This window comes from Cherax quadricarinatus, chromosome 62 (assembly GCF_038502225.1).
Source record: "Cherax quadricarinatus isolate ZL_2023a chromosome 62, ASM3850222v1, whole genome shotgun sequence".
Lineage (NCBI taxonomy): Eukaryota > Metazoa > Arthropoda > Malacostraca > Decapoda > Parastacidae > Cherax > Cherax quadricarinatus.
In genome coordinates, this window is record NC_091353.1 from 24,700,516 (window position 1) to 24,714,471 (window position 13,956).

The 13,956-nt window shown below is 39.8% G+C and overlaps 1 protein-coding gene across 4 annotated transcripts in view; it reads left to right on the forward strand.

Moving 5' to 3' along the window:
• Positions 1-13,956, forward strand: part of LOC128687197 (lysosome membrane protein 2) — a 191,589-nt gene that overhangs the window by 107,240 nt on the left and 70,393 nt on the right. For all 4 annotated transcript variants that reach the window (XM_070098503.1, XM_070098502.1, XM_070098505.1 and 1 more), the window contains 2 exons: positions 3,609-3,727; positions 9,637-9,762. In XM_070098503.1, coding sequence (XP_069954604.1) covers positions 3,609-3,727; positions 9,637-9,762 — 245 coding nt within the window. The remainder of the gene's footprint in view (positions 1-3,608; positions 3,728-9,636; positions 9,763-13,956) is intronic.

The window sequence follows — 13,956 nt, forward strand, 5'->3', positions numbered from 1 at the left end:
TCTATGCTGGCCAGGCATCTCAGGCCAATTGTGCCAAATTTGGAGGAAGGAAAAATAAAACGTATATTTACGTTTGGGGCACTAGCAGTAAGAACATATATATACGTTTGGACTGTTTATGGGTTAAAAGTACACACTGGTTGGTAACAGCTATTTTGCACTGGTACCTATACCTATACCCCAATGGAAATAAGTCACTCTGTCTGACTTTTTTGGGTTATCCTAGGTTCTCTACACATATGCTGCTATGTATGATAATTCTATGTAACTGTATTTGTGTATACCTGAATAAACTTACTTACTTACCGTAAAAATGGCTGACACCCACTGATACTCGTACTGTGTCAGATCCCAAAATGCTCCTGCATGATAGTGGCTTTCTTCGTATAACCTCTCCTCACTTAGTGACGTACTCGTTTACTGACGACTCAGACTTACAACAGACTCTCTAACCAGTATGCATACCTAAATAGTGTATATTAGAACTGATTTCCTCTGTTCTGTTTATTAACCCTTAACCCTTTCAGGGTCTGTCCCGTAGATCTACGGCTTTACGTTCAGGGTCCAAACCGTAGATCTACGCCATGAGCTCAGCTCACTCTGATAAACTGTGAGTGGTACATTTGGGCCTAGATATGAGAGAATACATCTATGTGCTATGTGTGCACCACATAAAACAGATCCTGCAGCACACTGTGTATAATGAGAGAAAAAAAATGAAATCATGATTTTTCGATTAAAACAGCAACTTTGCAGTGTTTTTTCGTATGTTTTTTATAGTTGTATTTGCGATTTCTTGGTCTCATTTGATAGAATGGAAGACATATTACAGAAATAGAGATGATTTTGATTGGTTTTAGCACTGGAAATGGCTTGAAACTGAGCTCAAAGTAGCAGAAATGTTAAATTTTTGCCGATATTCAAGAGTAAACAAACGACCTCACACGTCTAATACACACCAGCTGGTGGGTCTAATATACATTCACAAATATGGTGATGATATTTATACAATTATTACAGTATTGCATAACAGTAAATCTTCTATTTTTTGGTGTGAATAAAAATTCATTATGTGAATAAAAAATCAAAATGGAATTTATTTGTAAAGCCTCAAAACATAACTAATGAACAGAGGAAATGTTAGTTTAGTGCCAGGAATGCCTACATTGTTCATTCTGGACCCTATTTTGAAATTGGAATATTTTGAACTTTGTGTTAAATTGGCCAAATTAACAATTTCCGATCACTTTATTTTGTAGTTGAAACAGTTGACTTGGCGATTTCTTGTGCTCAATCGATAGAATAGAAGTAATACTAGTGAAATAGCTAAGAATTTGGTTGATTGGAATAATGTAATTGGCCTAAAATGGGAGTCAAAGTCGGCAAAATCGCCAATTCGTAAATATCGCTGACATATCAAAATTCGCGAGAGCATAATTTCGTCAATTTTCCACCAAATTTCGTACTTTTTGTTTTATTACCTTCACAAAAAGATTCTCTACGATTTCATAAGAAAAAATAACAAATTTTTTTTTTGAAAATTCTTGGACACTGGTGCGTGACTCCAGATTTGGGCCTTGGACCCTGAAAGGGTTAAACTGTCCAAACGTAGATCTACGTTTGCACGTGTAGCGCTCCGAACAAAACGATATTTTTTAATTTTCAAAATATTCGGAGCGCCATGCGAGTGAACGTAGATCTACATTTGGACAGTTTAAGGGTTAAAATATACAGTACACTGCTGTATAAACATTTAAAAATAGTACAGTGGACCCCCGCATAGAGGGCTGGCTGTTATGCGAAATGTTCGGTATGCGAATGAATTTTCCCCATAAGAAATAATGGAAATCAAATTAATCCGTGCAAGACACCCAAAAGTATGAAAAAAAAATTTTTACCACATGAAATATACATTTTCCTACACACAAAGAGAAGGATACATGCACAATAGTAGAGTAGTACATGCACAATATATATTGTGCATGTACTACTCTACTAAATGAAGAATAAATGACACTTACCTTTATTGAAGATGCAGCAATGACTGATGAGACACTGTGTCCTGGGAGTGCCTTTTCCTCCTGAGTACTGTAGGTCCTGTTTGCTATTTTCTTCCAGAACAGGCCTTATCACACTGTGTATGTCACTACGATTCTTAAATCTCTCAAACCAACCTTTGCTGGCTCTAAATTCACCAATATGAGCACTAGTTCCAGGCATTTTCCCTGTTCACCTGGGTGTTAGTCGACTGGTGTGGGTTGCATCCTGGGAGACAAGATTAAGGACCCCAATGGAAATAAGTTAGACAGTCTTCGATGACACTGACTTTTTTGGGCTATCCTGGGTGGCAAATCCTCTGGGGTTAATTGTTTCTTGGTATTCTCAATAAGCCACACCAACAACGGTGCTACAGCAGCAGCAGCAGCAGCTGACGGTGGTACAGCAGCAACAGACGATGCTACAGCAGCAGCAGACGATGCTACAGCAGCAACTGACGATGTTACAGCAGCAGCAGACGATGTTACAGCAGCAGCAGACGATGCTACAGCAGCAGCAGCAGCTGACGGTGGTACAGCAGCAACAGACGATGCTACAGCAGCAACTGACGATGTTACAGCAGCAGCAGACGATGCTACAGCAGCAGCAGCAGCTGACGGTGGTACAGCAGCAACAGACGATGCTACAGCAGCAGCAGACGATGCTACAGCAGCAGCAGACGATGCTACAGCAGCAGCAGACGATGCTACAGCAGCAGCAGACGGTACTACAGCAGCAGGAGCAGCTGACGGTGGTACAGCAGCAGCAGCTGACAGTGCAGCAGCAGCTGACGGTGGTACAGCAGCAGCAGCAGCTGTACCACCAATAGTAGCGATGGTTGATTGGGGTTTATTATACAACCTGGCCAGCTCGGAGACACGCACTCCACTTTCATACTTATCAATGATCTTTTTCTTCATCTCCATAGTAATTCTCACCCTTATTGCTGTAGGGTTGGCACTGGAAGCTTTCTTGGGGCCCATGGTCACTTATTTTCCAGAAAAAAATCACCAAAAACACTGTAATAATACGAAATGTTCCGATTGTATGCTTGGATGTTACCGCGGAGGCTGGCTGGTAAACAATGCCACCGGCGGAACATGTGAGCGTGGCTCAGGCCGCACATTGGACGCGTCTCGGACGAAGGGCGCTGAGCGGGTTTTTGGGCGGTATGCGAGGCAAAATTTTAGCGATCAAAGCGTCCGGTATGCGGATTGTCCATTATGCAAGGCGTCCGGTATGCGGGGGTCCACTGTATACCCGAAATGTTATAAATGGTGCAAAGGTGACATTGAAACAATATGGTTTTGACACAAACCCACTACCATTATAGTATGCTCCTCACTTAGCGACACATTCATTTACCAACGTGGTCTTGGGAATGGAACTCAATCATTGAGTGAGGAAAGGCTGTATTTAACAAATTAAAATTGTAATTACACAGGAGGCCTGGTCACAGACCGGGCCGCGGGGGCGTTGACCCCCGGAACTCTCTCCAGGTAAACACATTGTAACTTTTGCAAAGGAATAAAATCTTTATCTTTTATATGTGAATTTATTTCTTTTTCTAGGTGCAAATATTATCATGTCTACACCACACTTCTACATGGGAGACAAGGTTGAACTAGCAAAGCTGGTGGGCTTGAACCCTAATAAGAACGACCATGAGACCTTCTTGGATGTTGAACCCGTATGTATCTTTGTTTTTTTTTTTTACCATACTGCTCATCTACCAAACTAAGGTTTCTCCCCCCCCCACACAAAAAAAAAAAAGTTGTCTTGCCAGAAATGTGTGGACATTAATTCAAATTACTCTCTGAACACAACAGCCACATCCATGTTTCATTGCGAGTGTCATGTGTCATGTGTGTGTCTGCCAACTTGCAGAAGTATGGATGGGCCCCACTTTACAGCACTTCATTAATGCAGTAGTTTTTAGTTATACCCATTCCTCATTTATTCAGACTTCCTACAATTAACCCTTTGACTGTTTTGGTCGTATATATACGTCTTATGAGCCAATGTGTTTGACGTATATATGCTCAAAAATTCTAGCGGCTTCAAATCCAGCAGGAGAAAGCTGATAGGCCCACATGTGAGAGAATGGGTCTGTGTGGTCAGTGTGCACCATATAAAAAAAATCCTGCAGCACGCAGTGCATAATGAGAAAAAAAACTCCAACCGTGTTTTTGGATTGAAAAGCCAACTTTGAGGTGTATTTTTGTACAGTTTTTATGGTTATATTCTTGCTTTCGTAGCCAAATTTGATAGAATGGAAAACATATTATAGAAATAGAGGTGATTTTGATTGGTTTTACTATGAAAAGAACCTTGAAATAGAGCTCAAAGTTGGGAAAATGTTTGATTTTTGCCGATGTTCAAAAGTAAACAAACGATGTCATTGTCCAATAAATGCCCAACTAGCCATTCTAATAAGCAGTCATGAATGGGTTGACATTATTTATACAATTATTACAATATTGCAGTAGTCTGCATAACAGTAAATCTTCTATTTTTTGTTTGAATAAAAATTCAAAATAAAAAGCAAGAGTAATATCAGAGGGGCCTGGAGACGTGACTGATGAACAAAGAAAATGTTATTTTGGAGCTAGGAATGTCTGCAGTGTTCATTCTGGACGCTATTTTGAAATTGGCATATTTTTTTAATTTGTGTGAAATTGGCCAAATTGCCAATTTCTGAGCACTTTTTTGGGTAGTTAAAGTCGGTAAATGGGCAGCTTCTTGTACTCCATCGATAGGACAAATGGAGTTCTAAAGAAATAGTTATGAGTTTGGTTGACTGGAACAATGGAAATAGACGATAAGAGGGCTCAAAGTGGGCGAAATTGCCGATTCGTAAATATCACTGAGGTTGCTAACTTCACAAGAGCGTAATTCCATAAGTTTTCCATCAAATTTCGTACTTTTGGTGTCATTACCATCGGGAAAAGATTCACTATCATTTCATAAGAATTTTTTTTTTTTTTTTTTTTTCAAATATTTTGTGACACCAGGAGACACCTCAGGATTTGGGGTTGTGACAGTCAAAGGGTTAATATATTCACCACTCACTATAAGCTAGGGGTGAAAATATTTTAAGGCAAGTAGTGTATACTGTATGTGCATTTTTGAGGCCTAGATTTATTGCTTACTTAACCCCTTGACTGTCGCAACCCCCAATTCTGAGGTGTCTCTTGGTGTCGAAAAATTAAAAAAAAAATTATTTTTACTTTGTAATGACACAAAAAAATGAAATTTGATGGAAAATTGATGGAATTACGCTCTCACGAAGTTAGTGACCTCGGCGATATTTACAAATCGGCGATTTTGCCAGTGAGCCCTATTTTTGGCTAATTCCATTGTTCCAGGTGACCAAACTTACAGCTATTTCTTTAGAACTCTGTTTTTCTCTATCGATTGAGTACAAAAACACTGCCCATTTACCAATTTCAACTACCCAATAACGTGGGCAGAAATTTGCAATTCGGCCAATTTCACGAAAATTAAAAAAATATAACAATTTCAAAATAAGGTCCAGAATGAACAATGCAGACATTCCTGGCTCTAAAATAACATTTTCTTTGTTCATCAGTCACGTCTCCAGGCCCCTCTGATATTACTCTTGCTTTCTGTTTCGAATTTTTATTCAAACAAAAAATAGAAGATTTACTGTTATGCAGACTACTGCAATATTGTAATAATTGTACAAATAATGTCAGCCCATTCATGACTGCATATTAGAATGGCTAGTTGGACATTTATTGGACAATGACATCATTTGTTTACTTTTGAACATCGGCAAAAATCAAACATTTCCCCTACTTTAAACTCCACTTCCAGGTTCTTTTTATAGTAAAACCAATCAAAATCACCTCTATTTCTATAATATGTTTTCCATTCTATCAAATGAGACCAAGAAAATGAGAATGCAACCATAAATACTATATGAAAATAGACCACAAAGTTGGCATTTTAATTAAAAAAAACAGTCGGAGTTTTTTTTTCTCATTATGTACTGCGTGCTCCAGGATTTTTTTATATGGTGCACACTGACCACACAGACCCATTCTCTCATGTGGGCCTACCAGCTTTCTCCTGCTTGATTTGAAGCCGCTAGAATTTATGAACATATATACGTCAAACACGGTACCTCGTAAGACGCATATATACGATCGAAACAGTCAAAGGGTTAACATTTGTTAGTGTAAACATGTTATCAGTCTTTTATATGTATTTGTTTCACTTTACAGCAGTAGCCTGGAACCTAACTTCCTGTATGAGTAGAGCTAGCTTGCACCTGTAAGGAATAATAAGCTAAGCCTGGGTAATACATCATCTGTCAGTCTATTCACATTGTAAGGTGCTCCATAAACCTACTTATCTTCCCACCTTCCGGTTAACCAGTTTCTCTGAATCCCTTCATAAGTGTTGGTTACATTCGAACAGCATGTGAACACATAAAAACCACTGGCCTCCACTCACTCCAGTTTAAAGTGATCACACATCTGCTGTATACTTTGGACTCTGCCCCTTAAAACCTCTTTCACACCTTCAGTTTAATCCTTCCTGGGATGACCACTGACTACTCTTCTTACTTCTATCCCAGACTTATACATCCTCTTGGTCATCCTACTCTGCTCTGTCCTCTTTAAATGCACAAACCACTTCAACAGCCTCTGTTGTGCTTTCTGAATTAAATCTTTCATAATCCCACACCATTGTCTAATTTCTACATTTCAGATTTACAATATAATATTCACATCAAACATTAATTACCCTTACACATGACATCTTCACTACTTCTCCCACTGCATTGCAGAGTTGAAAGCCCATGTCTCACTCTCACATTTAAGAGTGTTTTTACCACTGTGTAGCATTCTCGTACATTCCTCTTTTTGCCTCTGGCTGGTGTGCTAAAAAGTAATAAACTTTTGTTTCTTTTTTTTGTTTATACAGTTCAATTTACTTATGATCTATTGTCCTGTTTCAGCTCATTTCAAAGCCTACCCTTATCTAAGGTACAGGTAGGCCTTGCTTATACAGAAGGTTAGGTTCTGGGCTACTGCTGTAAAGTGAAAATCGCTGTAAGGTGAATCATACCCTTGTTTTACTTTCAACTGCATATAAAAGCCTCATAACATGTTTACACTATCATATATTATGTGAGCAACAGAGCTAGACTAAAAAAAAAGCATATACAGTTCACATATTACCTTTTTTTTTTTCAACAAACCGGCCGTATCCCACCAAGGCAGGGTGGCCCAAAAAGAAAAACAAAAGAATTCTGTTCCACTTCCCTATGGAGATAAGAGGAAATAAACAAGAACAAGAACTAGAAAGAAAATAGAAGAAAACCCAGAGGGGTGTGTATATATATGCTTGTACATGTATGTGTAGTGTGACCTAAGTGTAAGTAGAAGTAGCAAGACGTACCTGAAATCTTGCACGTTTATGAGACAGAAAAAAGGACACCAGCAATCCTGCCATCACATAAAACAATTACAGGCTTTCGTTTTACACTCACTTGGCAGGACGGTAGTACCTCCCTGGGTGGTTGCTGTCTACCAACATACTACCACAGGACGGTAGTACCTCCCTGGGCGGATGCTGTCTACATGGGTTTAGAACAGGTCGCTCCTGTCTGTCTCAACTACTGGATCACTACGACAAGGTCCTAAATGCACTAGAAGACAAAAAGAATGCAGATGTAATATATACAGACTTTGCAAAAGCCTTCGACAAGTGTGACCATGGCGTAATAGCGCACAAAATGCGCGCTAAAGGAATAACAGGAAAAGTCGGTCGATGGATCTATAATTTCCTCACTAACAGAACACAGAGTAGTCGTCAACAGAGTAAAGTCCGAGGCAGCTACGGTGAAAAGCTCTGTTCCACAAGGCACAGTACTAGCTCCCATCTTGTTCCTCATCCTCATATCCGACATAGACAAGGATGTCAGCCACAGCACCGTGTCTTCCTTTGCAGATGACACCCGAATCTGCATGACAGTGTCTTCCATTGCAGACACTGCAAGGCTCCAGGCGGACATCAACCAAATCTTTCAGTGGGCTGCAGAAAACAATATGAAGTTCAACGATGAGAAATTTCAATTACTCAGATATGGTAAACATGAGGAAATTAAATCTTCATCAGAGTACAAAACAAATTCTGGCCACGAAATAGAGCGAAACACCAACGTCAAAGACCTGGGAGTGATTATGTCGGAGGATCTCACCTTCAAGGACCATAACATTGTATCAATCGCATCTGCTAGAAAAATGACAGGATGGATAATGAGAACCTTCAAAACTAGGGAGGCCAAGCCCATGATGACACTCTTCAGGTCACTTGTTCTATCTAGGCTGGAATATTGCTGCACTCTAACAGCACCTTTCAAGGCAGGTGAAATTGCCGACCTAGAAAATGTACAGAGAACTTTCACGGCGCGCATAACGGAGATAAAACACCTCAATTACTGGGAGCGCTTGAGGTTCCTAAACCTGTATTCCCTGGAACGCAGGCGGGAGAGATACATGATTATATACACCTGGAAAATCCTAGAGGGACTAGTACCGAACTTGCACACGAAAATCACTCACTACGAAAGCAAAAGACTTGGCAGACGATGCACCATCCCCCCAATGAAAAGCAGGGGTGTCACTAGCACGTTAAGAGACCATACAATAAGTGTCAGGGGCCCGAGACTGTTCAACTGCCTCCCAGCACACATAAGGGGGATTACCAACAGACCCCTGGCAGTCTTCAAGCTGGCACTGGACAAGCACCTAAAGTCAGTTCCTGATCAGCCGGGCTGTGGCTCGTACGTTGGTTTGCGTGCAGCCAGCAGCAACAGCCTGGTTGATCAGGCGCTGATCCACCAGGAGGCCTGGTCACAGACCGGGCTGCGGGGGCGTTGACCCCCGAAACTCTCTCCAGGTAAACTCCAGGTACCACCATACTACCTAGAACATATTACTTACCTTAAAATATTTTTGTCCTTAGCTTATAGTCAGTGGTGAGCATGAGCATATTTATTGTAGGAAGTCTGAATAAATGAAGAATGGGTATAATTGAAAACTGCTGCATTAGCAAAACACTTTTAAGCAAAGTGCTGTAAAGTGGGAACTGCCAGTATATGACCATCCTCTCTGGATGACACCTTCAGCATTTAATTAACACTGTGGTACCTCTGTAATGCTAGTTAAAAAGCAGCATCAGAGATTTATCTAATTATACAAATTAAAGATGCTTTAATATTGTCTTACATAGTGGCATATTTTTAAGATACATGTACTGTATTTACAAAATGTCATTTTCCCGCACACACGCCTGCTAGATGTCCAAGCCACTCGCACACTAAACCTCTTTTACCGTTTCCTAGGATGACTCCTACCCCACCTTATTTTCTATTATTTATCCTCACTGGGTACAGCATACCCTGGTATAATAGAGGACTTATTTCTAAAAGTTTACCTCTCTAGGGTTAACCATAAGTGCATCTCACTGAATTCATTAGCTCCTTATTATTCTCTGATATTTATTCACAGTTTTGTACATATTTCCACAGTTTTTAATAATGAAACTTTTTTTTTTAATCAGCGGACTGGGGTGACCATGAAAGCAGCAAAGAAAATTCAGATTAATGTACCTTTAAGACCGTACGGCAACCTTCCATCTTTCAAGAATGTTCCTGAGGTCGTCTTTCCAGTTCTGTGGGTTAATGAGGTGAGTCGGGTCATTACAGTAAACTGTTGATATAACAAACTAATAGAATGGACTGTCTGAGTGTCCATTAACCCTTTCAGGGTCCAAGGCCAAAATCGAAAGGGATGCCCCAGTGTCCAAGCAATTTTGAAAAAAAAAAAAAAAATCATACAGAATTAAAGAGTATATTTTTGTGAAGGTAATAAAACAAAAAAAAATTCTGATCAATACTTACCGAGATACAGTTCCACAAACTGAAAAAAAAACAAGAATATTGCCCTAACTAAACCTAATGAAACACCACAACATCCCACTGACACAGCTAACAAGATAAACGACTTCTTCTCAACCATAGGATCTAATCTCGCCAATAAAATCCCACATACCAATGCCCATGCCAGGGACTACCTAGATGAGAATTTCCCAAATTCCTTCTATCTTGCACCAACTGAGCCCACGGAAGTCACCGAGATTATAAAGTCACTTAAAAATAACTCAGGGAATCTGTCTCATGTCCCACCATTACTGTACAAGCGAGCGGCCCATGTCCTTTCGCACGCTATTTCATTACTTTTTAACAAGTCACTAGAAACTAGCACCTTCCCAAAACTACTCAAGATGGCAAGGGTTACATCAATACATAAAGGTGGTGACCCTACAGACTTAAACAACTATAGGCCAATATCAAACTTACCATTGCTATCCAAAATCTTTGAGAAACTCGTGCACAGGAGACTATATTCATTTATAACAGCACAAAACATACTCAACCCCTGCCAATTTGAATTCAGGAAAAATAAAAGCACTAATGATGCAATCATAAAAATGCTAGATCTGCTTTACACAGCATTGGAAAATAAGGAATATCCACTAGGAATTTTTATTGACCTAAGTAAAGCTTTTGACACAGTAGACCACGACATCCTACTCCACAAACTTGACCATTACGGTATAAGAGGCCATGCGCTTGCTTATTTCAAATCTTACCTTACTAATAGGTATCAGTATGTCACCATTAAAGACACAGCATCAACAACACGGCCACTTGATACTGGAGTTCCGCAGGGAAGTGCCCTTGGTCCCCTGCTCTTCCTCATATACATCAATGATCTTCCAAACGTATCCCAACACCTGAAACCCATTCTCTTTGCTGACGACACGACTTATGTCATCTCTCACCCTAATCTTGCCACCCTCAACACCATTGTTAACGAGGAGCTGATCAAAATATCGACTTGGATGACAGCCAATAAACTTACGCTTAACACTGACAAAACCTACTATATTATGTTTGGTAGCAGAGCAGGAGATGCACAAATTAACATTAAGATCGACAACACTCTAATTACCAGACATAATGAGGGCAAATTCCTAGGCCTATACCTTGACAACAACCTGAATTTCAGCCCCCATATCCAACACATAACCAAAAAAGTATCCAAAACGGTTGGGATCCTCTCCAAGATACGATACTACGTGCCGCAAAATGCCCTTCTCACACTATACCACTCACTTATTTATCCATACCTCACCTATGCTATTTGTGCTTGGGGATCAACTGCAGCAACACACCTAAAGCCAATAATAACCCAACAAAAAGCTGCAGTAAGAATAATCACTAAATCCCATCCCTGGCAACACCCCCCCCCACTCTTCATAGATCTAAACTTACTCCCTGTTCAGTACATCCACACTTACTACTGTGCAATCTACATCTACAGGACCTTAAACTCCAATATCAACCTTGACCTAAAATGCTTTCTTGATAGTTGTGACAGAACCCACAGGCATAACACCAGACACAAACATCTCTACGACATTCCCCGTGTCCGACTAAACCTTTACAAAAATTCAATGTATGTCAAAGGCCCTAAAATCTGGAACACCCTACCTGAGAACTCTAGAACTCCAGACACATTCATCACCTTCAAAACTACCATTAGAAAACATCTTATCTCCCTGATACACCCCGCCAACTAACTACACGAATACCACCTGGTGGTTCACACTTACTCACTCACCCATTTGACCATAAACAGAAATATTAATCTCAATCTTAAAATAATGAATCCTATGATACTCCAATACTGAAACTATGTACTGTGCCAAAACAAAAGCATTCACGTTGCTAAACTCACAAACTAGTATTTAGTCACTTAGCCATAATACCAACTTACCTCATAATTTGTAATATTTTAAAATAAAGAATTAAACTAAGTCTGCCCGAAATGCCTAGCCATGCTAGGCATTCTAGTGGTACACTCTGTAATCATTATTTAACTACATGTAAACCACACAACAACCAAATTCTGTAAATTCAACGTTGTAATCTTTATAGAGAATAAACTTTGAATTTGAATTTGAATTTGAATTTGAATTTGTTCTCTAGGCTTCCTTAACTTGTTAATCTCACTCCAAAACTTTTTCTTATTTTCAACAAAATTTGTTGATAACATCTCACCCACTCTCTCATTTGCTCTCTTTTTACATTGCTTCACCACTCTCTTAACCTCTCTCTTTTTCTCCATATACTCTTCCCTCCTTGCATCACTTCTACTTTGTAAAAACTTCTCATATGCTAACTTTTTCTCCCTTACTACTCTCTTTACATCATCATTCCACCAATCGCTCCTCTTCCCTCCCGCACCCACTTTCCTGTAACCACAAACTTCTGCTGAACACTCTAACATTACATTTTTAAATCTACCCCATACCTCTTCAACCCCATTGCCTATGCTCTCATTAGCCCATCTATCCTCCAACAGCTGTTTATATCTTACCCTAACCTGGTGGTTCACACTTACACTCACTCACCCATTTGACCATAAACAGAAATATTAATCTCAATCTTAAAATAATGAATCCTATGATACTCCAATACTGAAACTATGTACTGTGCCAAAACAAAAGCATTCACACTGCTAAACTCACAAACTAGTATTTAGTCACTTAGCCATAATACCAACTTACCTCATAATTTGTAATATTTTAAAATAAAGAATTAAACTAAGTCTGCCCGAAATGCCTAGCCATGCTAGGCGTTCTAGTGGTACACTCTGTAATCATTATTTAACTACATGTAAACCACACAACAACCAAATTCTGTAAATTCAACATTGTAATCTTTATAGAGAATAAACTTTGAATCAACCATCTCTACTATAGTGAGCAGGAAAACGGCAATCAAGGAAGCTTTTCTTGCAAAAGGTGCAACTGTGATTACGAAACAGCGACCGCAAGTGTTAGAAAATGTTGAGAGACTGTTATTGGTGTGGATAAATGAAAAACAGATAGCAGGAGATAGCATCTCTCAAGCGATCATTTGTGAAAAAGCTAGGCAGTTGCATGACGATTTGGTAAAAAAATTGCCTGCAACATGTGGTGATGTGAGTGAATTTAAGGCCAGCAAAGGTTGGTTTGAAAGATTTAAGAATCGTAGTGGCATACATAGTTTGATTAGGCATGGTGAGGCTTCCAGTTCAGACCACAAAGCGGCTGAAAAATATGTGCATGAATTCGAGGAGTACATAGAGGCTGAAGGATTGAAACCTGAACAAGTGTTTAATTGTGACGAAACAGGCCTGTTTTGGAAGAAATTGCCAAGCAGGATGTACATTACTCAGGAGGAAAAGGCACGCCCAGGACATAAGCCTATGAAAGACAGGCTTACTCTTCTCATGTGTGCCAATGCTTGTGGTGATTGCAAAGTGAAGCCTTTATTGGTGTATCACTCAGAAACTCCCAGAGCATTCAGGCAAAAGAATATCCTCAAGGCTAATTTGTGTGTGCTGTGGAGGGCAAACAGTAAGGCATGGGTCACTAGGGACTTTTTCTATGACTGGTTACACCATGCATTTGCCCCCAATGTGAAAATTACCTAATTGAAAAGAAATTAGACCTTAAGTGCCTCCTGGTATTAGACAATGCCCCTGGTCATCCTACAGACTTGGCAGAGCGACTTTGTGGGGACATGAGCTTCATTAAGGTCAAGTTTTTGCCTCCTAATACCACTCTTCTCCTGCAGCCCATGGACCAGCAGGTCATTTCCAACTTCAAGAAACTGTACACAAAAGCTATGTTTGAAAGGTGCTTTGAAGTGACCACAGAAACTCTATTGACTCTAAAGGAGTTTTGGAAGGATCACTTTAATATCCTCAATTGTGTAAACCTTTTAGGTAAGGCTTGGGAGGGAGTGACTAAGAGGACCTTGAACTC